The 25763-nt window shown below is 41.7% G+C and overlaps 1 protein-coding gene across 1 annotated transcript in view; it reads left to right on the top strand.

Moving 5' to 3' along the window:
• Nucleotides 1–25763, top strand: part of Strip2 (striatin interacting protein 2) — a 44737-nt gene that overhangs the window by 15493 nt on the left and 3481 nt on the right. The window contains exons 10-19 of the mRNA XM_036182338.1: nt 296–531; nt 790–855; nt 1239–1302; nt 1971–2042; nt 5350–5424; nt 5974–6071; nt 6593–6719; nt 9191–9291; nt 12299–12365; nt 24808–24912. Of these exons, the coding sequence (XP_036038231.1) occupies nt 296–531; nt 790–855; nt 1239–1302; nt 1971–2042; nt 5350–5424; nt 5974–6071; nt 6593–6719; nt 9191–9291; nt 12299–12365; nt 24808–24912 (1011 nt within the window). The remainder of the gene's footprint in view (nt 1–295; nt 532–789; nt 856–1238; nt 1303–1970; nt 2043–5349; nt 5425–5973; nt 6072–6592; nt 6720–9190; nt 9292–12298; nt 12366–24807; nt 24913–25763) is intronic.

Raw genomic sequence — 25763 nt, 5'->3', positions numbered from 1 at the left:
GCTTCTGTCGTCTTCTTCCTCAGCCAGCCAGCTGGTGTATGCTGGCAGCAAGCAAACTAACTGAATGCTCACCTAAGCGGAGCATAATTAGCGGGAGAGTTGGGGTGGGGGTGGCCCCGGTGCTTTCGGGAAGCTAGCTAGCCAGCGCACTGCTACTGTGCTCTGTTTCCTGGCCATGGCCACTCTTCCCAGGAGCCGAGTCCCGAGAGCTACAAGAAGAGGAATGATGGAGAGAGTGACTTCAGACAAGGTTGCCATAAGCTCTATCTAATTTCCTCTCTCCCACCACCACCAGCAACTCCTCACCAAGCAAGACAGCCTGGACATCTACAATGAAAGGGACCTCTTCAAGACTGAGGAACCAGCCGCAGAGGAAGACGAAGAGTCTGTAGGTGATGGGGAGCGAACCTTGGACGGAGAGCTAGACCTACTAGAGCAGGATCCGCTGGTGCCGCCTCCACCCCCACAGACACCTCTCTCTACTGACCGGGTAGCCTTCCCCAAGGGCCTTCCCTGGGCCCCAAAGGTCAGGTAGGTTTAATGGCAGCAATGATCCTGAGCTCTGGGATTTGGGTCCCGGAAGAGCCTGGGGGAATAGCATACATACTCAGCATTCATCAACCCGATGTGGAGATCAGAACTCCTGGGTCTAAAATTCTTCCATTGATTCCTGTGTTCTTCCACCGCTCTAGTCCTTCCAAATGAAGGACCAAGAACTCTGAGGAGTTCTCTTCCTCAAGGTTGTTTTGTTTTCTTCCTCTCTCTCTGGTCTCTTCACCATCGTCTCAGACAGAAGGACATTGAACACTTCTTGGAGATGAGCAGAAATAAATTCATTGGATTCACCCTGGGGCAGTAAGTGACTAGACATTCAAAACCAAATATGAAGTATATCATATAAGGCCATCTTCCCCACTAGCCTTTGTAAAGCTAGGAGGTATTTCACTGTCAAAGGTGTCACTAGGCTACATAGTCCTTTAAGTGGGAATCTGTCACCTGCAGGCCAAGTGAATAATTAAGAGACTATATGATAGAAATCTCATTTTCACAAATGCTTCTGTGTGTCATTGTTATTTTTGTGACCTTAAGCAAGATGATGGACCTGGAACCTTATCTAAGAAGGTATAGAATACTAGGGGTAGATAGATGCTGAAGTGAGTGGGCCCTGGGATTCCACAGTATATGGGTAGTTTTCTCTTCTGTTGAGCTTATCGTTTGGTGTTTTGGGCCTCTTACAGGGACACAGATACCTTGGTTGGATTACCTCGCCCCATCCACGAGAGTGTGAAGACCCTAAAGCAGGTGACCAGGGTGGACTTTCATTACTTGGGGATAGGGAGCCATCAGTTAAGTCAGATTCCCGGTGTCTTGCATACTGGGAAGAGGTCTTCTTCCAGATACACCCAGGACCCTCTGCAGCCCCACTGCGGCCTTTTGGCCAAATAGGAACAGTCAGGCCTCTCTCTGCTTCCCCATTTTCCTACATTCAGATCGATGAAAAAACAATTCCTTTCTCTTGTTTCTTTCCCTCCTTCTGTCCTTCTCGCTCCTTTCCCATTCTGTTTCCTTTTCTTTATTTCCCCATAAGTCTATTAGCTTCTAAAGGCCAACGATTAGGTAGGAATTGTCTTTATATCCAGTTATGTTAAACACATACATGTATGCCCATCAAACCTGTCCGGGCAAAGGTCTATTCTTGGCTTCCCCCTACACTTTAAAGATAAATGACTAGGTATTTGCTAGTATCTAACAAATATGGAAATGTAATACACAGAAACATTGTTTACAAAGTACTGCTCAGTGCTAATTATGCAGAAGAGAATAAGGTTCTTGTTTCCAAAGGTTTTATGTCTGTTTGGGATGATAAACCCATGGACTATTTTCTTATGAACAAGGAAGGATAGGGAAGAGTTTGGGACACATGTCAATGAGGTTCTCAACCCTTGTTGATATTTTCTTATCTTTGCCAGCACAAGTATATCTCCATTGCAGATATACAGATCAAGAATGAAGAGGAGCTAGAGAAATGCCCCATGTCTTTGGTAAGTCAAGGGCTCCGGCACACGGAAGGGAAGAACGAGCTGTCTGTGGTGCTGACACAGAGCATATGTCGTCGTACATGCACTCATTCAGCTGGTTGTCATTTAAGACAAAGACACTGTATTAAAGTTGGAGAACAAGACCATCACAGAATGGTAGATCCCATGCAGATAATTTAAATAGGATAACATCGTGTAACTATCTGTCGGCCATTTTGGATTGGGCAGTTGGGATAGATGAGCTATCTAAGAAGATAACATTTAACCAAGATCTGAAGTATGGAAAGGAGCCAGCCATAGAAACACCCAAGGAGAAAAAAATCCCAAGTAGAATCAGAATAGAAGAGGCAGGCACAGAGAACAAGAGGCAACAAAAGAAGGCTGTTGTGACTGACAGTCCATGGGTCAGAGGTGGGATTGTGGAGATGACGTCAGACAAGTGGCCTGGGGACACATTATGTAGGACCTATTATCAAAGGTAGGGAGCTTCCTGATTCACTGCACAAAGGGAAACCTTTGGAGATTTTTAGCAGAGGAAAGACATTGTTCTGGTTTGAAAAAAAACAAACACCATCTACTAAGCAAAGATGGGGCCGAACAGAGAGGAGGCATTAACTCATTTCAAAACAGTTAAGGTGAGAGTTGAATATGACCTAGTGTCATAAAGTAGGTGAATTTGGGTTATATTTTGGAAGTATTGCTGACAGGATTTGCAGTTCTATTAGACATATATCAGGAGGCAAAGAGAAGAATCAAGAATAACTGTCAGCCGGGTGGTAGTGGCACACGCCTTTAATCCCAGCACTCAGGAGGTAGACCCTGGCGGATCTCTGAGAGTTCGAGGCTAGCACGGGCTACAGAGTGAGATCCAGGACAGGCACCAAAACTACCCAGAAAAACCCTGTCTTGAAAAACCAAAAAAAAATTTTTTTGAGAGTCATTGATTTATTACAATGTTAAGAACTATAGACAAGGCTAAGAGAACCCAAGGGGGAAGGCAAAGACAGAAGGGAATGGAACCCAGGAAAGTCCCTAGAACACACCCATGGATTGAGGGTGGGATGAGTCAGGAAAGAAACCACAAAAAAAGTAAGGAAAGTACTCAATGAAGTGGAAGAAAATCTAGAAGTCTGATTCCATAGAAACAGTCTTTAAAGAAGGGGGCGTCTGGCTTGGCTGAGAGATGGCCCATGGTAAGAACAGAAGTATGTATTGGATTGGGCAGTATTAAGGTAATTGGTGACGGTGAAGAATGACCACAGAGAAATGGCTAACAGCCTGTTATGAGTACATTGAAAAGGAATGTGAAGAAAAGAAGCAGACAACCAACAAGTGTTGCAAAGAAGGGGAGAAAAATGGGATGGTAGCTACAGGAAGATGTGAGCTGAAGGAGAGTATCATGCTAAGACATAAAAATGTATGGTGTTTATGTAATCCCAGTACTGGAGACAGAGAGGCAGAAGGATCATGAGCTCAAGGTCATCCTCAGCTACTTATCTAGCTGGAGGCCAGCCTGGGCCATTTGAGACTTGGTTTGGATAAAAAAGAAATTAAATGATCAAACAGAACAACTAACTAAAGGTCTGATAGATTCTATCAAGAGAAAGGAAAGGGTATGTGGGCCAGAGAGAAGGCTCAGTGATTAAGAGTACTTTCTGTTATTCCAGTGGATCAATTTCCAGCACCCACATGGCAGCTTACAACCATCTGTAACTCTAGTTCCAGGGAAATCTGTGGTGGTTTGAAAGAAAATGGTCCCCAAAGGGAGGGGCACTATTAAGAGGTGTGGCCTTATTGAAGTAGGTGTGGCCTTGTTGGAGGTAGTGTGTTACTGTGGGGGCAGGCTTTGAGGTCTCTTTTGCTCAGGCTTTGCTCAATGTGATACTCAGTCCACTTCCTGTTCCCTTCTGATCAAGAAGTAGCCAGCACCACGTCTGCCTGCGTGCTGCCATGCTCCCCACCATGATATTAATAATGGACTAAACCTCTAAAACTGTAAGCTTCCACTTCAATTAAATGTTTTCTTTCATAAGAGTTGCCACGGTCATGGTGTCTTTTCGCAGTAATAGAAACCGTAGCTAAGATAGGATCCAATGCCACTGGCTTCCCCAGGCACCTGCACTCATATTCACATACTCATATGTACACACTTACGCATAATTTAAAATAATAAAAATAAATCTTAAAAAGAAAGGTTATGGGATCCCAAGCACACACAAGTAGAGGCTTGGTTTATGTTTGAAATACAGAAAGTCATCTTGCCTATCAGAAAGCAAACAGAGACTGGCAGATCTGATATTCCAAAGATGTAGTATGTTTGTCTGATAACTCTGTCTTCATGTGAGTCACAGCCAGCAACTTGAAGGGGTCTGCTGAAAAGAGAGAAGGCAGTAAGCCTGTGGGTCAGGAAGGTACATGTGCTACTCAAGACTTGTATTCACTGGGACAGTTCCCCTTTGCCTCCAAGTCTTATTATGACAGTGACACTTGCCCTGTAATAGGGATTCTCAAGGGAAACAAGACTGCATTGGCCAAAGATTCCAGTGAGGCCTTAATTGCCTCTTGAGCATCTAAGACCCCTGCTGCCCCCATTCTGATAAAGGGATTCACTGGGGTCATGAAGAAGACAGTGATATACATGGTTCTCTTAGAAAAAAATAATGTTGATGAGGAAACTGGAGAGAGGGGGAAAATTAGTTTCCAACCCTTTACAATAAAAGCTTCCAAGGCTGGGGATTTAGCTCAGTGGTAGAGTGCTTGCCTAGCAAGCAAGCACAAGGCCCTGGGTTCGGTCATCAGCTCTGAAAAAAAAAAAAAAAAAAGAAAAGCCAAAGTTTCCTTGCTAATACTCATCTTGTTTCTCTGACCATGAGTTACTTAGTTCTATCACTAACCCTCCCCACTGAATTGCCTACCTTTTCCTTCCTCCTTTCTAGATTGTAGAAAACCTCTGGAGTTCTTGGTTAACCTCTGACTAATGCCATGGGAAATGCCTCTATATAGGGTATCTCAACATGTGAGGTGTATTTATAGCCTAAGTTAACCCCATGTGAATCTAGGGTGTGTGGTGTGTGTGTGTGTGTGTGTGTGTGTGTGTGTGTGTGTGTGTGTGTGTGTACCGAAGCAGCAGGCTGAGCTGACTCCTAGCTTGGAGTTGACCCCTAATGGAGTATGTGACATGGAAAGAGTGGTTAACTTTGGATAACGGGGAAACTAGACTCAGCAATTGTTGGGACTGGAAAAAGACATCAAAGATCATCTAAAGCAGCTCAAAGAGAAAAGCCTGGTCAACTGTGTTTTTTTACCATAGGGAGAAGAGGTGGTACCAGAAACACCATGTGAAATCCTCTACCAGGGCATGCTGTACAGCCTCCCTCAGTACATGGTAAGGAGCAGCCTGGGCCAGAGTGGCCCTCTTCTACTAAGAGGAATGTAGAATTCTGAACTTTCCTTATGGCTCCTCGGGAGGTGCCATTCTCATTCTCCCTAGCCTTTCTACTGGGGTCAGGGTGCAGAATGAAGTAAGGGCCACATACGATGCATCAGGGCCCTTTCTCCAAGCTAATTACCACCGTCATGAGTTCTGCCGCTGTCTGCCATGTCTTCACAGCCTCTGGTTAGGGATGGTGAAGGTGTTGATATGTTAGGATGTCGGGCTTATCTCTCCCACTTATTTCTCTGCATTGCTCCCCGCCCCCACCTTGTTCTTTCTGTGCTCCCTTTAGAACGAGCAGTTCCCTTTAGAAACAAAACAGCCTAGAAGCTTGCTTTGGCCCCCTCCTTGGCCTCACAGACAGGCCTCAGGGTAAACACTTGTTTGCACCCCTATATGCTGGCAAAGCTTAGTCATTGAAGGGAAATCGAAGATAAAGGCTTTGAAATACTTGCTGAGTGGGATAGACAAGGGTGGCTTTCTTCTTTTTCTGTCTCCCAGATTGCTCTGCTTAAGATTCTGCTGGCTGCAGCCCCCACCTCCAAGGCTAAGACAGACTCTATCAATATCCTGGCAGATGTCCTGCCTGAAGAGATGCCGTGAGTGCTTGCACTGGGGCGGCTGCTAGACACCAGTGTCTTGTCTTCAGGGCCTCTCTGTCCCACTTCACTTGGTTAACACTTACAGGAACTGTCTTCAAAGAAATCTCTCCTTATCTGTGCCCTGTCCCCTGCAGGGCCTTCTACTGAGTTCTATGTAACTCAGAGCGAGGGTCCAACAGATAACCTCAGTGCTAGTGACTAGCTCCTAGATATGTTGGTAGACAGTGCCAATGAATAAGTTTGCCAGAGAGAAGACACACCAACAAAGAGATCATGGAAACTTTTTCCTGGACAGATTCCTAAATGGGAACTCTGGAGGTTTCCCTAGCACAGAAGTTCAAGTTCTCTCTCTCTCTCTCTCTCTCTCTCTCTCTCTCTCTCTCTCTCTCTCTCACACACACACACACACACACACACACACACACACGTATATGATATCTAGCCCAAATACTCGGGTCTTTCCTTCTAGGCCTCCCTCCTCACCACCTTTATACTGATGCTTCCTCTCTCCCTTGTAGCATAACTGTTCTCCAGAGCATGAAGCTGGGCATTGACGTGAACAGACACAAGGAGATCATTGTAAAGAGTATCTCTGCCCTGCTCCTTCTCCTTCTCAAACACTTCAAACTCAACCATATCTACCAGGTGAGCAGGTAGGAGTGCTGTCTCACAAGCTTAAGTTTCCTCATGCCCTAGAGAGAGGCAACACAAGAGGCCTTGTACTGCTGAGCTTTATTTAGCCTTTTCTTTGCCTTTTCGAGAGTCCAGCTATTCACTGCATGAGTATATGGTGAGAATATGGAGTGGGATGTGGGAGCCATCCTAGAAAGATGCAAAAATCTATGGTCTTTGTAAGTTAGCTAGGGATTCTTAAGAATACTCGTAGTCAGTAAGAATCAATTCAACCATCCCAGAAAGGTCACTGGGTGTGTTGACCATGCTTTTCTGTATATGAAGCACTTTTCTGATATTTGAGATATAATTTTAAATGAGGCACAGTTCAGGCTCTTACAGGCCTTACAATCTTGTAACAGATATATAAATGTCCAGTTGTAGAGTGGTATGATACAGGTAGACACTGAATGCTATAGAAATACCAATTCCAGGGAGGAGGTGACTTTTAACCTGAGTCCCAGAGAAAAAGATCTTAGTCTGGAAATAGGAGTTATCAGGGAATAATAAGAACCAATTTAAGCAGAAAGCTAATACGTGAAAGCTCAGAGGAGAAAGAGCAGAGTATTTTTGGAAACTAATTAAATGTTGCTAGAGTTCTGCCTTAGAGTGAGGATGATAGAGATGTTCTGGTAATACATGAAGCCACAGGGGTTAGCAGGTATCATATATCTGATAGCATACAATTATGGAATATCTGTGATGTGCTTGACATCCTACAAAGCTTTTATGAGCTTCTCACCCCTAGGAGGCCTTATTTTATCCCTGGTTTGTTTTTTTGAGAGGGGGGGGTGTTGCTTGCTTGCTTGCTTTTAGTTTTGTTGTTGTTGTTTTGAGACAGGGTCTCACTGTGTAGCTCTGGCTGTCCTGAAACTCACCGTGTAGACCAGGCTGGCCTTGAACTAAGAGATCTGCCTGCCTCCACCTCCTGAGTACTCCAGCTTATCTCTATTTTATAGGTGAGGAGACTAGAGTTAAAAGTCAAGACCTGGCTTTGCTTCCCCACAGAGGTAGTATTGTTTGCCTAGAGCCTGTGGACATTAACAAGATACAGGAACAAGATGAGGACAAATAAATGGATGCTTCTTCTTTAGGGAGAGTTTGAGAATGTGGAAGCCTTCTTATTTCTGCCCTGAGGCTTTACCCCATTTTCCACCTAAGCACTCAAAATAAAAGCCTGATATGAAAGTGACTCATCAGTGTACAGGGGAGGCCCCTGCAAGGTCTGTGGCCATGCATTTGCTGAGCCAGGACTGGAAGGAGCAAAGTGGTTTGAGATGGCTTCCTCATTCCACTAGAATGTGTTTTTCTCAGTGTTTCTCTTGGTGGGCAGTAGATAGATCTATAACCAGACTGACAGATGTCCTGATGGGCCTTGCCAGTGTATGTAAGTGTGGGTAAGTCCTGAAAGAGCCTGGGCATGGCTCAAATTTTAAAAACTTGCCATCTTTTGATAGTAGGTATGTACTGACTCCTTTTTGTCTGGGGCTTCAGAAAATACCTTTGGTTGACTTCTAAGGAGAAAATATTGAGCAAAAGAGAGAGGTGGTTATGGCACAAGCTGGCTCCCTACCTTTAACCACATATTTAGAATCAGAAAGCAGCTTACCATTCTGACATGGCTACTTCTTGCTGATGACATAGAGATAGGGGCTTAAAACATTATAGTTCTCTGCCTTTTCAGCCTTATTTCTGTACTGTGCCAGCATTCTAAGTTCCTAATTTGGAAGCAATTTTTTCTTGGTGCTTCTCAGTGTATAATAAACAAAATCCAGGGTGACTAACTCTATAACATTGCTTTTTTTCTTCCTGGACACAAACCCCATATGGATTTGAGAGCCAATTGGAACTATGGTGTCTATCTCATCAAGGACATCCTGGACTTCTCAGTGCAGAGTCTATGGGCTGCAGAGGCTCTTGTTCACTCATTTATTGATACATTGATATTCTAAGTATTAGAGATAACAACATGTTCTGGACAAACTACTGAAACTACATTCCAGTGGTTACTGTGTACTGTCTCTAGCTTAATGCCAGCAGTTGCTAAGAGTTAGTTGCACCTGTCCCTGCTGTATCAATCACAACTGAAACATGAGCCAGAGATTTGGTGTGGAAACCAGCTCCCTTGAGGAGACTTTCTTTCCCATTGAGCTTAGGTACAAAACTCTCAGAAATTCTTGCTATTTATTGAGATAGGTTGTTCTTTCTAGTGTGTTTACTATGTGGCTTTGATCAAGAGCTTGTAGCATCCACTGCAGATTGTCCTGCATGTAAGATAGGATGGCTGAAGATGAGTGTCCTCATTTCAGAGACTGATCACACAGTAGACAGTAGATATTCTTGAGAGTGGATGTTATATTTGTATTTCACTGTCTCTTTTTTCATACATGTTTTATATCTTCCCTCAAATAAGCAAAATTTTCTGCTTTGATCTTTTAATTCAGTTTGAATATGTGTCACAACATTTAGTGTTTGCCAACTGCATCCCCTTGATCCTGAAGTTCTTCAATCAAAATATCCTGTCCTATATCACTGCCAAAAATAGGTATGGACTCTGGACAGATTTCTAGGGGCTACTTTGGGATGATTGAGAAAATTCCATCACTGCACCTTTCATTTCTTCTGGTGTCCCTAGACCCTCCTTTCTTAGAGCTTTCTCTGTTAGATTCAATTTTCTTGGAGTATTAACTGATGGGAATGTGTGAATTTTCCTCGTGTAGATTTTATATATTGATGATTTCAAACTTGAAATATACTTTGAAATTAAGCTACAAGATGAAATTTCTGTGGTGAAAGAACCTAGATTTTTGTGTTGTGCAGCAGCCCTTTTGTCTGAACAGTTGTGCTCTTAGTAGAAATCAGAAGCTGCAATAACTGCATACACTGCTTTGTAAACAAAAAGTATGGTACAAAATTCATGATGCTGAGAGTGCGGAATCCTAACCACCAGACCACTAGGGGAGGTTCAAAATCTGTAGTCAAAGGTAAACAATAGACCTCTACTTGGGTAGATCAATTTGTAGTTTAAGATATATTTTTTAAACGTGTTAGTTTTTAAATTTTTATGTTTATGCATGTGTGTGGGTGCATACATGCCAAGGCATGGATGCGGTGGTCAAAGACAACTTGCAAGAGTAGGTTCTCCTCTCCACTGTAAGTGTCCTGGGGATCAAACTCAGGTTGCCAGTGTTGTGATTAGGAGCTGAGCTATCTTGTCAGCCCAAAATATGATAATTTTAATTCATAATTCCACTTACTCTTGGCAATGCTATGAGGTAGTACAAGTTTTATCCTCATCTTGCCGGTTAGGAGACAAAGTCAGAAAGGTGAATTGGTTTTTATCAAGAATAACAAGATTATGAACCTTCAAAAATAGATCAGTCGATAAAGGACCACACAAGCATGAGGACTTGGGTTCTGATCCCTATAATCCATATAAAAAGTTGAGTGTGGCAGCATACATCTATAATCCCAGCCCTTGGAAGATGGAGACAAACAGATCCATGGAGCTCACTGGCCAACCAGCATAGAAAAATCATTGAGCTCCATGTTTAATGAGAGGCCCTATCTCAAAAAAAATAAGTAGAGAATAATTGAGGAAGATACCTGACATCAACCTCTGGCCTCCACATGCTTGTATCACATGTGTATGTCCATCTTCACACATACAAGTGCACACCTATATAATATATACCACACGTACAAGATTAGCATGAACAAAAAAAAAAAAAAAAAAAAGCCAGGTAGCATATGCCATTAATCCTGGTACTCAAGAGGCAGAGCCAGGCAGATCTCTGTGAGTTCGAGGCCAGCCTGGTCTATAGAGTGAGATCTAGGACAGGCACCAAAACTACACAGAGAAACCCTGTCTTGAAAAAACAAAACAAAGATTAACATGATTAACCTTTTAAATAAAAACATGGGCTTTTCTGTGGATACAAATTGCTTTCTATTCTTCCAGCTAGTCTCGGACTGGGGGATTGTAGGGTAGATCCTTATTCCTTAATTAGTTTCCACAAGGACTGGAATAGCATGTTAGTCAGTAGAGTTTGCCAGAATTCCTTACCAGAGTTTCTAAAGTAGACAAAGACTGATGTCTTCCTTGGGGTGACTGGAGAGGGAAGGAGTAAAGGGAATCTCATGGGTCAGTCAGTACTGCTTGAAATTCTACCGTGGAGTGACAGCCTTGCATGTACATTGATTTGAAAAGCCTTAAGCCAAGAGACCTGGACGTGAGGTTTCCTAACCAGGTAATGTCAAGGAAGACAGCTTCTCTGGGCCACAGTACTTGCACTCTTAGATAAATGAGACAACTCTTTGAACTAAATCACAGAGCTAACATCAGTTCACTGAGCAATTAGAAAGAATTCCATTCTTAATTTCTGCCCCTATTTCCTAGCTGTAGCACCTGTTTTTTTATAAGTGGAAGATTGGTAGATAAGTGGATGAATGAACCTAGAGTGTTTATCCTAACGGTTCAATCCAGAGAATCCAGAAGAACTAGTTAGGATGATGAGCAATGTTACAGGTAAATTCACTTCCTTCTTCTGAGTTGACCTTTCTCTCCTACCCTGGTTCATCTAAATTATCTTGACGGGTTTCTTGGACAGTGGTAATACTTGTAACTAAATAAATAGTTTGCTTTTAGGAATTTTGACTTTCAAAATGTAGAGACAGGTCCAAGAACACTCTTATTCAATTTATAGCCCTGGTTTTGCCAACATCCTTTACCTATCTCCAACTGCATTAGTTCAGATAGATTAGTGCTGCAATTTCATTGGCTGTTAGAAACAGAAGGAACACTAGAAATTAGCTAGCCCAATTCCGCATTGTACTAGCAAAGGGGAGAGGAAAGAAAAACAGCCACTTATTGACTATGTCCCTATTATTATGTGGTACCTTATTTCCTTTCCTGATCCAGCCCCCATTCCCTGGGCTCACTGCAAAGCTTGTGGCTTCCCTGTAATTCCCACTGTTTGGGGGACAGACGTTATTATATATCATTCTTGAGCTACTGTTTGGTTAACCGTGCAGTAAGGTGCCGCCCTGTGCCTCAAGCTTCCTCTAGGGTGGCATTGGCAGTCACCCCCAGAGTTCCTGACTTTCAGAAGGATCAGGTGAGAAACAAGAGATCTTTTTATCTTCATATCCACAGATTATTATTTAGTAGAAAGTGTTTGGGCAGCATGTCTGGAAATAATATTATATTCACATATACTCTTAAATTCAGAGGCAGAGGCACTTAAGTTTACATATTCCCTAAAGAACCTAAGAGAGCTTAAAAAAAAAAAAGGAAAGGAGCTGTCTTTCTGCTTTAACTCTTTTTGCATCTACCAAGTAGAACAGCTCAAAAGAACTCCATGGTTCCTCTATGACTGAGGTAAGACTGGAGTTGGATTTACCCAGTACCTCAATTCCAGCTGAGGTCAATAAGCAATTTGAGAGACACATGGAGTCTGCTCGGGAGGAATAATTTCTGCCCTTTTCAGAGGCAGCTGTTTTCCTGGTGTTGCCATTTACCTAAAGCTTGCCCTTATCTCTGCATCTTTCAGCATTTCGGTGCTGGATTACCCGTGCTGTACCATCCAGGATTTGCCAGAGCTTACTACCGAGAGTCTGGTAAGCAGATGGGGATTTGTGGTCTTGGAAATTGGCTGATGACAGAATTTGCTTTTGCATGTCTTCTCCAGTCCCATGATGCCATGGTTTGGGAGTATCAGATCAATGAAGGCATATTGGCAAGGGCACAAAGGCTACTTGGGGTTTAAAGCTGCTAAAGGATTTGGAAAAGCTAAGCATAGCATCTTACACAGAAGAAGAAAAAATCAGTGAAAATAACTGAGGAGAGGGAATTTAGAAAGATAGTAAGACTGAAACAATATCTATGCTACATAGCAGGAGATTCTCTTCTGATGTATCTCACACACACACACACACACACACACACACACACACAAATCCCATCTTTATGTTGTGCTATAGGCAATTTACTTCTTACTTTCATGTTAGATATTAAGCCCAAGAGTTTGTATTTTAGAAAAATCCCTTTCCTCTTTGAGGCAGAATTCAATATAGCTACTGAAGGATAGCCCTGGAAGAGCTTTATCCTGAAGCAGGTCTAGGCAAATTAGAAAAGTTCTTCTGAATTATTCTGAATTCCCTGAAACTGCCTGACCAAAGGCGTGTTTAAGATAAGGCATCTACTTTATCCTGTATCGCCACAGCTCTTCAGATAAACTACTTTCATCCTGTTGCATTGTAACAACTTCTCTGTAACTTCCTCAATTTGACTATAAATTCTTTGATGGGAGAGATAGTACCATCTCTCTTTTTTCTGGGTGGGAGTGGGGGTTTCAAGACAGGGTTTCTCTGTGTAGTTTTGGTGCCTGTCCTGAATCTTGCTCTGTAAACCAGGCTGGCCTCAAACTCACAGAGATCTGCCTGGCTCTGCCTCCCGAGTGCTGGGATTAAAGGCGTGCGCCACTGCCGCCTGGCCCATCTCTATTTTTATATCCCTATAGCCTAACACTGTGTCTGGTACATGCTAAATGATGTTGCCCATGGGTGCTACAGCCCTTTGTCTCCCAATTTTAATACCTGCAAAGTGCTAGATCAGGAAAACACACTATATAAAACTAGAAGGGCTGGAGAGATGGCACAGCAGTTGAGAGCACCGGCTGCTCTTCCAAAGGTCCTGAGTTCAATTCCCAGCATCCCCATGGTGGCTCGCAACCATCTGTAATGAGATCTGGTGCACTCTTCTGGTATGCAAGTACACACGCAGGCAGAAAAACTGTATACATAATGAATAAATAAATCTTTAAAATAACAAAAAAAAAAAAAACTAGAAAAATTTCTCCTATGGTGAAGGTTTTATAAACCCATAGTAGGGTTTTTGTTTGTTTTGTCTTGTTTTTTTGCAGGAGGACAGGGATCAGGGGTATGTCAAGAACCATTTGACCCAACGCCCTTATACTTCAAAGATGAGAAATGTGGGTGCTCAGTGGATGAACTGAGTTGTCACTGTCTACTTCTCACACTGTCACAGTGACAGACCCCAATTAGACATGAATCAAAGATCCATGTCCTGAAGCATTACAGCTAGCACATTCTTCTACTGGAACAGAGTCTCTGCCTTATTTAAATATGGTCTCAGCAGCCAAGGAAGCTGGAAGGTTTTTACTTCTACAAAAATGTAATAATTTATCTAACTTTTGTTATTAACATGGTAATACTAAATCTGTAAAACAACTCTATGAAGTTAATATTACAATTTTGTTTTTGTTTTGTTTGAGACAGGGTCTCGTTGTAGCCCCTGGATGTCCTGGAACTTGCTATGTAGGCCAGCTTGGCCTTGAACTCAGAGAGAACTGCCTGCCTCTGCCTCCTTAGTGCTGGGATTAAAGACGTGTACCACCACACTCTGCCCAATATTACTATTTTATACCTGGAGAAATTAACTGCTAAGACTTTGCAGCTGGAAATAACACAGTTGGGGCTGGAGAGATTGCTCAGTGGTGAAGTGCACTGGCTACTTGTCCAGAGCACCTGACTTCAATTCCCAGCACCTACATGGCAGCTCACAGCCATCTGTGATTCTAGTTTCAGAAGATCTGATGCCTTCTTCTGGCCTCTAAGGGCATTGTATATACACATGGTATGCACACAAACACCCACACACAAAATAAATAAATTAAAAAATAAAGAGAGAGAATAGGAAAGTATATCCCTGAGATTAAAATTTAGAAAGAAGAATATATTTTAACCCATAAACAGTGGTACATAATAGCATTAAAATTCTACTACTGGCTGGGCATAGTGGCACACACCTTTAATCTCAGCACTCAGGAAGTAGAGGCAAGTGGATCTCTGAGATGGAGGCCGGCCTAGTCTACAGAGCAAGTTCCAGAACAGCCAGAACTACACAGAGAAACCATGTCACAAAAAAAATGAAACAAAACCAACAAAAATTCTACTATTAATAGAGTATTTCAAAATATAAATTCAGCTTTTGTGGCTTGAATCTTTTTAAATTAAAAAAAAGTTTTACTACATTTTTGTGTTTTCTTTTGTTTAGTATGTCAAGTGCATGTGTGCTACAGCACAGGTGCAGAGGTCAGAGGACAACTTAGGGGAAGTGATTCTCTTCTTCAACCATGGGGTCCCAGAAATAGAACTTGGGTTGTCAGGTTTGGCAACGTGTGCCTTAACCCACTGAGCCATCTTGCTAGCTCCCTATTTTTTTCCTTGATAACAGTGTATACCTTGACTCCTGCAACTCCATTAATTCCAGTATAGGATTGGTGGGAACTACACTTTCACATCACTTCAGTTGACCTTTTGGGATATAAGCATGTAATTGTCTATATAGTTATGCCTTCTGTTAAAACTTTATTAGTATCAAGAAAAGGCTAAAACATGTATCAAGTTAATTAAAAGTCATGGTGGATGTTTTAGTCTTTTTGGCGAAACAATAGTGGCATCTGGTGGTTTTGCTTAGTAACCACAGACTTTTTTTCTCAAAATACAAGCCTGGGGTGATTTGGTACCTAGCAGATTTATTCCACATAGGTTCTCAGTATAGTGAATTATTTACCTAAATGAATAACTTCTGTAGCCAGAAAAAGGCTAGTAAGATTTGTTTCTTTTTAGGCTCACCAAATTACAAATGTAAGAAATATACTGCCTTTGACATATGTTATTTACTTTCAATAACTTTAAGCTTTTTTCCTGGTTACAAAATTAGTAATATACTTATGGTATAAAAATAGAAAAATTAAAATATGGGGAATAAAATAAAATATCTCCTATCACCTACATATAAACATTGCTTATATTTTACTGGTTAGAATATACATATTCATTTATATAGAAATATTAGTAACAAACTTTATATTTGCATATATATCTGTTACATATATTATGTGTATGTGTTTTTGCTTAACATAGTTAAATTTACATGTTCACAGAAGGATTTTTTGTTGTTGTTTTTTATTTCTTGGTTTTTCGAGACAGGGTTTATCTGTGTAGCTTTGGAGCTTTTCCTGGAACTCACTCTGTAGCCCAGGCTGGCCTCAAACTGTGCCTCCCGAGTGCTGGGATTAAAGGCGTGTGCCCCCACCAACCGGCTCACAGTAGGATTTTATTAAACAACTTCTTTTCCAGTGTTATTGAATATAAACCCAAGTACATGCTAAGCAGATACAATATACTATAATTGAGCTCAGCCCCATTAAACATTCTTGAGAGATAATTAGTAACAGCTACCCAATATATTTTATTACTTAATGTTTCTCTTGTATTTTGAAATAGAACTCTTTGCGTAGCCCAGCCTGACCCCAGACTCACTATATAGCTTGGGCTGGTCTTGAACTTGGAATGCTCTTGCCTCAAACTCCTAAATACTGGGATTATAGAATGTGCTACCATGTCCAGTTGTCCGGATTACAGAATGTGCTACCATGTCCAGTTGTCCGCTACTTAATTTATTTAGTTACTTTTATTTTGTTCTGCTTTGTTCTTTGATACAGAGTTTCATGGTATAGCCCAGGCTGGCCTCAAATTTACTATTTAGCCAGGATTGCCCTGAATTTGGGGTAATCTTCCTGAATCAGCCTCCTAAACAGTGGAATTACAGGCATGTGCCACCATGCTTGACTCTTATCGCTTGGTATTTTTATATTCTTATTTTACTTTTATACATGTGGAGGTCAAAGGGCAACTTGTGGAGGTCAGTTGTCTCCTTCCTCCATGTGGGTCATGGGGATTGAACTCAAGTTACCAACTCAGTGGCAGGCATACTCACACGCTGAACCGTCTTGACAGTCTCTTCCATCAGGGACTAGTGAGCTCATCTGTAGTCCTCGTACTCCTGAGGCTGAGGCGAGAAGATTGCTAATTCAAGACCAGTCTGAGCCGTATAATGAGACTACGTCTCCAAAGAAAATGAAGTACGGGCTAGGGAGAAAACTGAGTTGGTAGGGTGCTAGCCTGACATGAGTTTGATCCCCAACACTGGTGGCATACACCTGTAATCCCAGCACTCAGAAAGTGGAAGTAGGAGAAGCAGATGTTCAAGATCACCCTTGGCTACATAGTGAGCCCAAGAGCATTCTGGAATATATGAGCCCTTGCCTTTAAATAAATGAAGATTGTTTTCTTGTATTAGACATTTATCATAGTATATAACTAAAAAAAAAAAAAATCATTTCACTTCATCTCTAATCATTTCCTTCAGACTGAGTCCCAGAAGTTAAAAGTAGAGTTTCTAGGCTAAGGTTTTCTTAGTTTATATGTGTCTATTTTCTGGATTTGAACAGAATTCAATTCTGCTTCATTTGGAACTCCAGCTGAAAAACACAGTGGGCATGAAATAAAAAGTTAATGGCTCCTTTTTTTGGAAACAGGGTCTCACTATATAGCCTTGGCTGTTCTGGAACTCACTCTGTCGACCAGGCTGGCCTCGGACTCAAAGATCTGCCTGCCTCTGCTTCCCAAGTGCTGGGATTAAAGGTGAGCACCAGCACCTGGGGGCTGTTAATGCCATATTAATCCCTTATTTATTTCTGAATTCTCCCTTATTTCGTCACAATGATTTAGCTTTAGGATAGACCATATTCTGAGCAATTTCCCCAGCACCTAGTATTTCTGGATCCATATATCTCTATTCAAATTCAGTTCATTAAACTAAAAAAAAAAAAAATTAAAACTAAATTCCCAATTTCCTTGAAAGATTGTGATGTGTGAAAGCCGGCTATGTTCTTTTGTAAACAGTTGCCAAAGGCAGTGGGCTGGGCTCTGGTATGTTTAATATTTAGCGTCTTGGTGGATGGGTGGAGCAGTGGTATGAACCATAGTGTATACAGCCTGATGTTTGGGTAGATACTGGATCTTTTACATGTAGTCACCATTTTACACTGTATGCATTATAACATATTACTGTGACATTGGTAATTTATACGCAAACATACATGTATTTCTAAGTATACATAAAATTCTTTTATATTGGGTATGTTTGATGAAAATATGTAGAAACTACTGCTTTAGAGCATAGTGAAGTCAGAGCAAAGTTACAGTCCTGTGCTTTTTGTAGGCCAATTATTTCCAATGAGAAATCCTACAGGTTATGTTTCATCTTCCTCCCCTTGGTTTCTTTTTAGTTGTTATTGAAACAGGGTGGGTCTTACTCGATAGACAAGGCTCACCTAGCACTTGCTAGGTAGCCCAAGTTGTCCTCAAACTCAAGACCCTCCTTTATCCTGCTCTCAAGTTCCGGGATTGTAGGCATATGCCACCACCATGGCTGGCTGTCATTTCTCTCCTTTCTTCACAGAAAATGTACAGAATTCTGTGTGCACCCAATGTCACTGCTGCAAAACTAACTGAAGACCCCTGTGATTTAATTTCTGCAGCATAACATTCAAAGGAGGGGTATACACGACTTGTCTCATTGCCGTGCAAAGACTGACGGAAGCCACCTAAGGAAGGGCGGGTTAACTTGGGCCACAGTTCAGGGGCATGTCCTGCATGGGGAGAAAGCCACGGCAGCCAGACCTCGAGGCAGCTGGGCACACAGCATTTTAGGAAGCAGAGAGTGATGAGTACTGGTGCTCACCACCTTCTCCTTTGATTTAGTCCAAGACTCTAGCCCAGTGGTTCTCAACCTTCCTAATGCTGAGTGGGACCCTTTAGTGCAGTTCCTCACGCTGTGCTGACCCCCAACCATAAAATTATTTTTTTTTTGCTACTCCATAACTGTAATTTTCCTACTGTTATGAATTGTAATGTAAATATCTGATATGCAACCCCCAAAGGAGTCTAGACCTACAGGTTGAGAACCACTGCTCTAGCCTTTGGAATGGTGCCACCCACATAAAAAGTAGGTCTCCTCACTTCAGTTACCTCATCTAGATAATCTCTCACAGGCAGACCCGAGACTTGTCTCCAAGGTGATTCTAGATCCTGTCAAGTTGACAATATTTCACCATCACATCATATTTTGAGTGATATGGGTGTTCAAGTGGCCCACCTGTAGATTAAAGTTGAAGGAATAAGGACAAGGTCATATTTATGAAGTCATGGAACACCACAGTCAGAAATTGACTTGGCCGGGTGTCACCTTTCAGTGATGAGGACACAGGTAGAAGGGATAGCCAAAGCCTTTCAAAGGACTATGGAAAGTTTGCAGTGAATCAGAATTTGCATGACTAGCCATTTCCAAAGAAATGTTTGGAATTTCCTTTTAGATCAAGGGAATGGAATTTGTAAGTTAATGTTTAAAAAATGGATCATTAGAAAACTGTTCAAGTTTGGGCTTGATTTTTGTTGATGAAGACATGTGTTTCTTTCACTTAAATTTATATAACAAGTCCTCTTATTACCCCTTATAAAAAGTTTTTACAACTTCCTAATCCAGGTACTTCAGATGTTCCAGAATATTTCTATTAGTTTGGGTTTTCTTTTCAGAATGTAATCATTGTACTCAGATATCAAGGTGTGTAGCATTCCTTTCAGACTATGTTTAACCAATTATGATCGTTTAAAAGCAAGGTTTGGGGGTAGTGGAGCAGCAAGATGTTCAGAAAGTAAGGGCATTTGCAATCAAGCCTGACAACTTTAGTGCAAATCCCAGAACCTACATAGTAGAAGGTGAGAACTACTTCCTCAAGTTGTCCTATGACCTACACACACACACACACACACACACACACACACACACACACACACTCCATTTAAACAAATAAATGTAAAAAAAAGTTTAAAAGTTGCTTTTTTATTTTCTTGTCAGGCATGGTTGTACACATCCATAATCCCAGTATTCAGTAGGTAGAGGCAGGAGAACTGCTATGTGTTTGAGGCCAGCATGGACAACATAATGAATTCCACACCAGCCCAGGATACATAACGAGACCTTGTATCCAAAAAGCAAAATGAGTAAAATTTCTGTTCTGATATTCATCATCACTGTTTGAAACCAACAGTACTTTTAGTGTTATTGTTTCCTTAGCATATATATAATATGAACGTAACATTTATGTCCATTTTTCATGAAATATTTATACAGACAGAGGACAGCCCATAAATAAAAACTTCTTAAGCATTTTATCATTTTATCACTTTTCCTCTTGGTCACAATTTCTTTTTTTGTTTTGTTTTTTGAGACAGGGTTTCCCTGTGTAGCATTGCGCCTTTCCTGGAACTCACTTGGTAGCCCAGGCTGAGCCTCGAACTCACAGAGATCCGCCTGGCTCTGCCTCCCGAGTGCTGGGATTAAAGGCATGCGCCACCACTGCCCAGCCCACAATTTCTATAATGGGTTCTTCAGATGTTTCTGGGGCGATTTTCTCAAACGCTAAGTTAGATATAGTTTGCTAAAGTACCCTAGATGGGTGGTCTTGAGAGCATCTTCTTTACGCACTCTCTCCTCTTGAGAACCATTTCTCCTTAATAGCTATATGTAGGTTCTTTATCCAGTGGCAACTTGTTGGAAACCTGTATGGTAAAGGAATTAATTATCCTATAATGACATGGAAGGAGAAAATATGAAATGTGGCATCATTTTCAGTGATGTGAGCCATAATAAAGAAAATGATGAAGAAATCAGTCACCAAAAAGTTTTTAGCTTGCATTCAGTAAGTGTTAAGACCTAGCCCAAGGAAAGAACTCTTTAGTAAGTGCAGGGTAGACACGGCACAGAAAACCTGCAGCATGAAGCAAAAGTAGAGATAGGATGACAGACAGTTTGCCACTTGGACCTAGACCTTGCGCGGTTTTCCTAGAGGCTAGAGAAACTTCATCAGCAGAAGGGTCACTGGTGGGCGCTACACTTGCCTCAGACTATCAATTTCTACATTAGTTATAAGAATATCAAGTTAATAATAATGTTGGCTTCTTAGTGCAGAGCTCATTAGCAGTCTGAACGGAAGTCATTATGGATGGATTTCAGTAAACTGTGACAGGGTTTCACACCTCACAGCCCTTCTTTAGAAGCTCCATTTAATTATCAAATCAGTTAGATGTCCTGCTTTGAAGCAGAGAACCTCAGGGCAGAACAGATGGCTCAGCAGTTAAGAGCACTGTCTGCTTTTTCAGAGGATGGGGGTTCAATTCCCAGCAACCACATGGTGTCTCACAACCATCTGTAACTCCAGTGCCAAGGGATCTGATACCTCTTTGTACCTCCTTCAGTACTGCATGTGTTTGGTGCATATACATACACTCAGGCACACATACACATTAAATAATTTTTTAAAAGATTTTTTATTTATTTCATGTGCATTAATGTTTTCATGCACATATGTCTGCAAGGGCTCCAGATCCCCTGGAACTGGAGTTACAGACAGTAAACTGCTACATGGGTGCTGGGATTCAAACTCAGGTCCTCTGGAAGAGCAGCCAATGCTCTTAACCCCTGAGCCATCTTGCCAGTCCTAATTTTTTTTTATTATTTATTTATTTATTTTTTGGTTTTTCAAGACAGGGTTTCTCTGTAGCTTTGGAGCCTATCCTGGAACTCTTTGTAGACTGTTTGAGGCTGGCCTCAAGCTCACAGAAATCTGCTTGCCTCTTCCTCCCGAGTGCTGGGATTAAAGGCATGCGCCACCACTGCCTGGCTCCTAAATAATTTTTTGTAAAGAAGAGAACCTCATCATTTTTTCTTACTCTTGTTTTTCTGTAGACATTCACCTTCTGCTGATTTGAGTTAATAATTATAGTGGGCTTGTCTACCCTACAGCCTTAAAGACTTTCAAAAAGATGAAAATCAGAGAAAATGCCCTGCGGTAATGCTCTCGGTGTTTAGCATTCCGGAATGAAGCTAGAAAGGGGAAGACTGGAAATTCGGTAGACATTGGGTGTTTGTCACAGTGGGGCCATGCTTGGGTTCACACTATGTGTGGTCGTGTTCTGTAGACTCTCTCCCTCTCCGGGCCTTAGTTTCCCCTCTGTGGATGACTGAAGTTCACTAGAATACCTGAATCCTATTTAGTGCTCAGACTCAAACCAAACTCTTTGCCTCAGTTGAGAAATCAAAGACAAATTCTGTTGTCTTAGTCATCCAGACTATCTAGATAATTGGTGTAGCCTTGGTCTTTGTTTAGTTTGGCTCACTTAACTGGGCTATGAGCAATTTTTTAAATTTTTTATTTATTTAAATTTTATGTATGAGTGTTGTGCATGGCAGAAGAGGGCATCACATCCTATTACAGATGGTTGTGAGCCCCCATGTGGGTGCTGGGAATTGACCTCGGGAGCTCTGGAAAAGCAGCCAGTGCTCTTAACCACTGAGCCATCTCTCCAACTCCCCCCCACCTTTTGAGACTAGGGCCCTAATTTTGCTTTGATGGTGCCCCAAAAGGTAGGACAAACTGAAACTTTAGACTCTAGGCATTCTACAATAGTAATTTAATTGTGAGGTAGAACTTAGGCAAAATTTTTGTCTTTTTTTTTTTTTCAGTGATAGGGGCCTAACATAGGGTTTTGTACATTTTAAGCGAGCACTGTACTACTTAAGTGCATCCCCAGCAGCTTGGCAGCGAGCACCCTTACCATCTGAGCCATCTTGACAGTCCCAATACTTTTTTTTTTTTGAGACAGGGCCTTGTTACTGTGTGGTCCAGGCTGGCCTTGAATTCACTATGTAGATCAGGCTGGCCTAAAACTTGAAATTCTCCTGCTTCTGTCTCTTAGGATTATAGACATGTTATATATTATATGTATTATGTGTGTTATAGGGTAAATATATTGTGATTTTTTTAAGGTTTATTTATTTATTATGTATACAACATTCTGCCTCCAAGTATGCCAGAAAAGGGCCCCAGATCTCATTATAGATGACTGTGAGCCACCATGTGGTTGCTGGGGATTGAACTTAGTAACTCAGGTCCTCTGGAAGAGCAGCCAATGCTCTTAACCTCTGAGCCATCTCTCCAGCTCCCTATTGTGTGTATGTATATATATATCCCCTAAATTCACTTAAGATATCTTATTTTTGCTCCTGAAAAAAAATGTTTCTAGCCAGGCAGTGGTAATCCCAGTACTTGGGAGTCAGAGACAGGTGAATCTCTGTGAGTTCAAGGCCAGGCTGGTCTACAGAGTGAATTTCAGGACAACCAGGGCTACACAGAGAAACCTTGTCTTGAAAAACACACAAAACAAAATGTTTCTGAGTAGACAGTGATTTCTATCTGGTGTGACCTGTTGTCTCCAGGTAGGTACTCACAGAGGGTGGTACTCAGTGTCAAGGGCACTTGCTGCTGTCCTTCTAGACCCTGAGTTCAGTCCCCAGCACCCACACAGGAAACTGACAGCCACCCAAACTCTTCCTTTGGGGGTTCTAATGTTTTCTTCTGGTATCTGCAGTCACTTGCACACATGTGGGCATATATAGACGCCTAAGTAAAAACTAAAATCTTTTTTAAATTATTTTTTTAAAGATTTTTATTTATTTATTATGTATACAGAAGAGGGCGCCAGATCTCATTCAGATGGTTGTGAGCCACCATGTGGTTGCTGGGAATTGAACTCAGGTCCTCTGGAAGAGCAGTCAGTGCTCTTAACCTCTGAGCCATCTCGCCAGCCCCTAAAATCTTTTTTTTTTTTTAAAGAAACATAAAAGAGGGGCTGGCAAGATGGCTCAGTGGGTAAGAACATGTCACAAGCTAGATGACCTTGATACCTGGAACCCATAGACTAGTGAAAGAAGAGAGCCAACTTCATAGTGTTGTTGTGACCTACACACACACACACACACACACACACACACACACACACACACACAGAGGAAACTAAGAGTACCTGGTTGGAATGAACCAACTACTCTTTCCCTTCTCTATCACTTTTCCTGTTGCTGTGATGAAGTATACCAGAACAAAAGCAACTTAGAAGGACTTACTTTGGCTCCAGTTCCCTCACCATAGGGAAGTCATGGCAGCAGTAACCAGTCACACTGTATCTACAGTCTAGAAGAAGAGGGGTATGAATGCTTAAGCTTAGCTGACTTTCTCCTTTTTCTGCAATTCAGGACCCAAGCTCAGGGAATGGTACCACCCACTACTAGAGTGGGTCTCCCCATCTCAGTCAACTTAATCAAGGTGTGTAATTAGAGTTTTTATTGCTGTGAAGAGACACCAGGACCACAGCAACTCTTATAAGGAAAACATTCCATTGGGTGGCTCACTTACAGTTTCAGAGGTTCATCCATTATCATCATGGCAGCATGCAGGCAGACATGGTGCTGGAGAAATAGCTGAGAGTCCTACATCTTGCAGGCAACAGGAAGTTGATTGAGACACTGGGCAGTATCCTGAGCATAGGAAATCGCAAAGCCTGCCTCCACAGTGACACACTTCCTCCAACAAGGCCATACCCTCTCCAACAAAGCCACACCTCCTAATAGTGCCACTCTCTCTGAGATTATGGGACCCAGTTACATTCGAACTACACACAAGGTAATTCTATGGGCCAGGGTGATAGCTAACCAGTAAAAGCTCTTGCCATAAACAAATCTGACAACTTGAAATTGATCCCTGGATCCCAGAGCCAGCTGTACCCAGTATAGCTTAAAGTCTCCCAGAATAAGATCAAACTCCTAGTAATTACAAACTTGCTCTTGTGAGTACAAAGTATATGAGAGTATACTTGGTTTATATGAGAGTATCGCCTCTGTTTCTAAGTGATGTGCACAGAAAGTTTGGCTGAGCCAAGGTTTTATGTTCATGTAAGGCTTTTCTAACCAATGCTTGCTCTGGTAACGAATCTTGCAGGGCTGTCGCTTGAGTGCCCGTTTCAGTTGCTTTCTGTTTATTTTGTTTGTCTGGGGTTCTGGCGCACAGCTCTGCACTGCTATACAAGTACTCTGTTACTGAGCCACATGCTCAGCCCAGCTATAGGTTTTCAGGTGAGGGATAGTATGCCCTCAGAAATAGATTTGGTGTGTAAAGGACAGGAAGTAAAGAGGCAGCATTTCATACTGGAACATTCATAACCAACACGGACATGCAGTCTTCTAAGAGAATGACAGCCTTGTGGGTTTTGAGGTACTGATGGATGTCCTTTATTTCAGGAAGCTGGAGACAATAGTCAATTCTGCTGGAGGAACCTCTTTTCCTGCATCAACCTCCTGAGACTTCTCAATAAACTGACCAAATGGAAGCATTCCAGGACCATGGTAAGTGGGACTTCAAATCATAGAAGTGTCCATTCAACTGAATTTTTAATCATTAGTATTTGTAGAGCGCCTACTTGGAAAGATCTGTAGGTAGCTGATGAGTGCTACATAAGTTTCTGCACTTCCTAGCAGTTATTCCAAGATGATCACTCACAGTCCATTTCTTTTTAGGGAACTAAATGTAGACACACTCTAAAGGCAGCTCTAACAAGGGAAGCCAACCACATTTGGATTGTAGTTACATATCCAAAAATGATGCAAGCCTAACATTTATTGCAATGTTGCTTGTAATGTTAAGAGTCTGGAAACAACTAAACATTCATTAACAAGGACCAACTACTTAAATAAATTATGGTGTGTCCTTATAGTAGAATATGATAAAACCATTAAAAGAATGAGGCATGTCTCTGCTAGCATGGAATTATTTTCAAGATATGTTATGAAATTAAATGAGGCCTTTAATTCCAGCACTCAGGAGGAAGAGGCAGGAAAGATCTCTGATTTTAAGACCAGCCTGATCTATATAAAGAGATCCTGTGGGATATGGAAGTTAGAGAGATGTCTCAGTAGTTAAGAGCATATATATTCCTCTTGTAAAGGACCCAAGTTTGGTTTCTAGCACCAATGTCAAGCAGTTCACATTTACTTGTAACTCCAGCTCCACAGAGAGCCAATGCCCCTTGTCCCCAAGGACACATGTACTCAAATTCAAGTACGTGCACACACACATAATTTTTTAAAAATTTAATCAAGATATAGGACAGTATACTAGGCTATTACTTGTGTTAAAATTCAAAATAATACATATGTGATATACCTATAGACCAAATTATCTCCAGAGCTCATTAAAT

The sequence above is a fragment of the Onychomys torridus genome, chromosome 3 (assembly GCF_903995425.1).
Source record: "Onychomys torridus chromosome 3, mOncTor1.1, whole genome shotgun sequence".
NCBI classification, from domain to species: Eukaryota; Metazoa; Chordata; class Mammalia; order Rodentia; family Cricetidae; genus Onychomys; species Onychomys torridus.
Note: the sequence above shows the minus strand (reverse complement) of the source record. Positions and strands in the feature narration are given on the sequence as shown.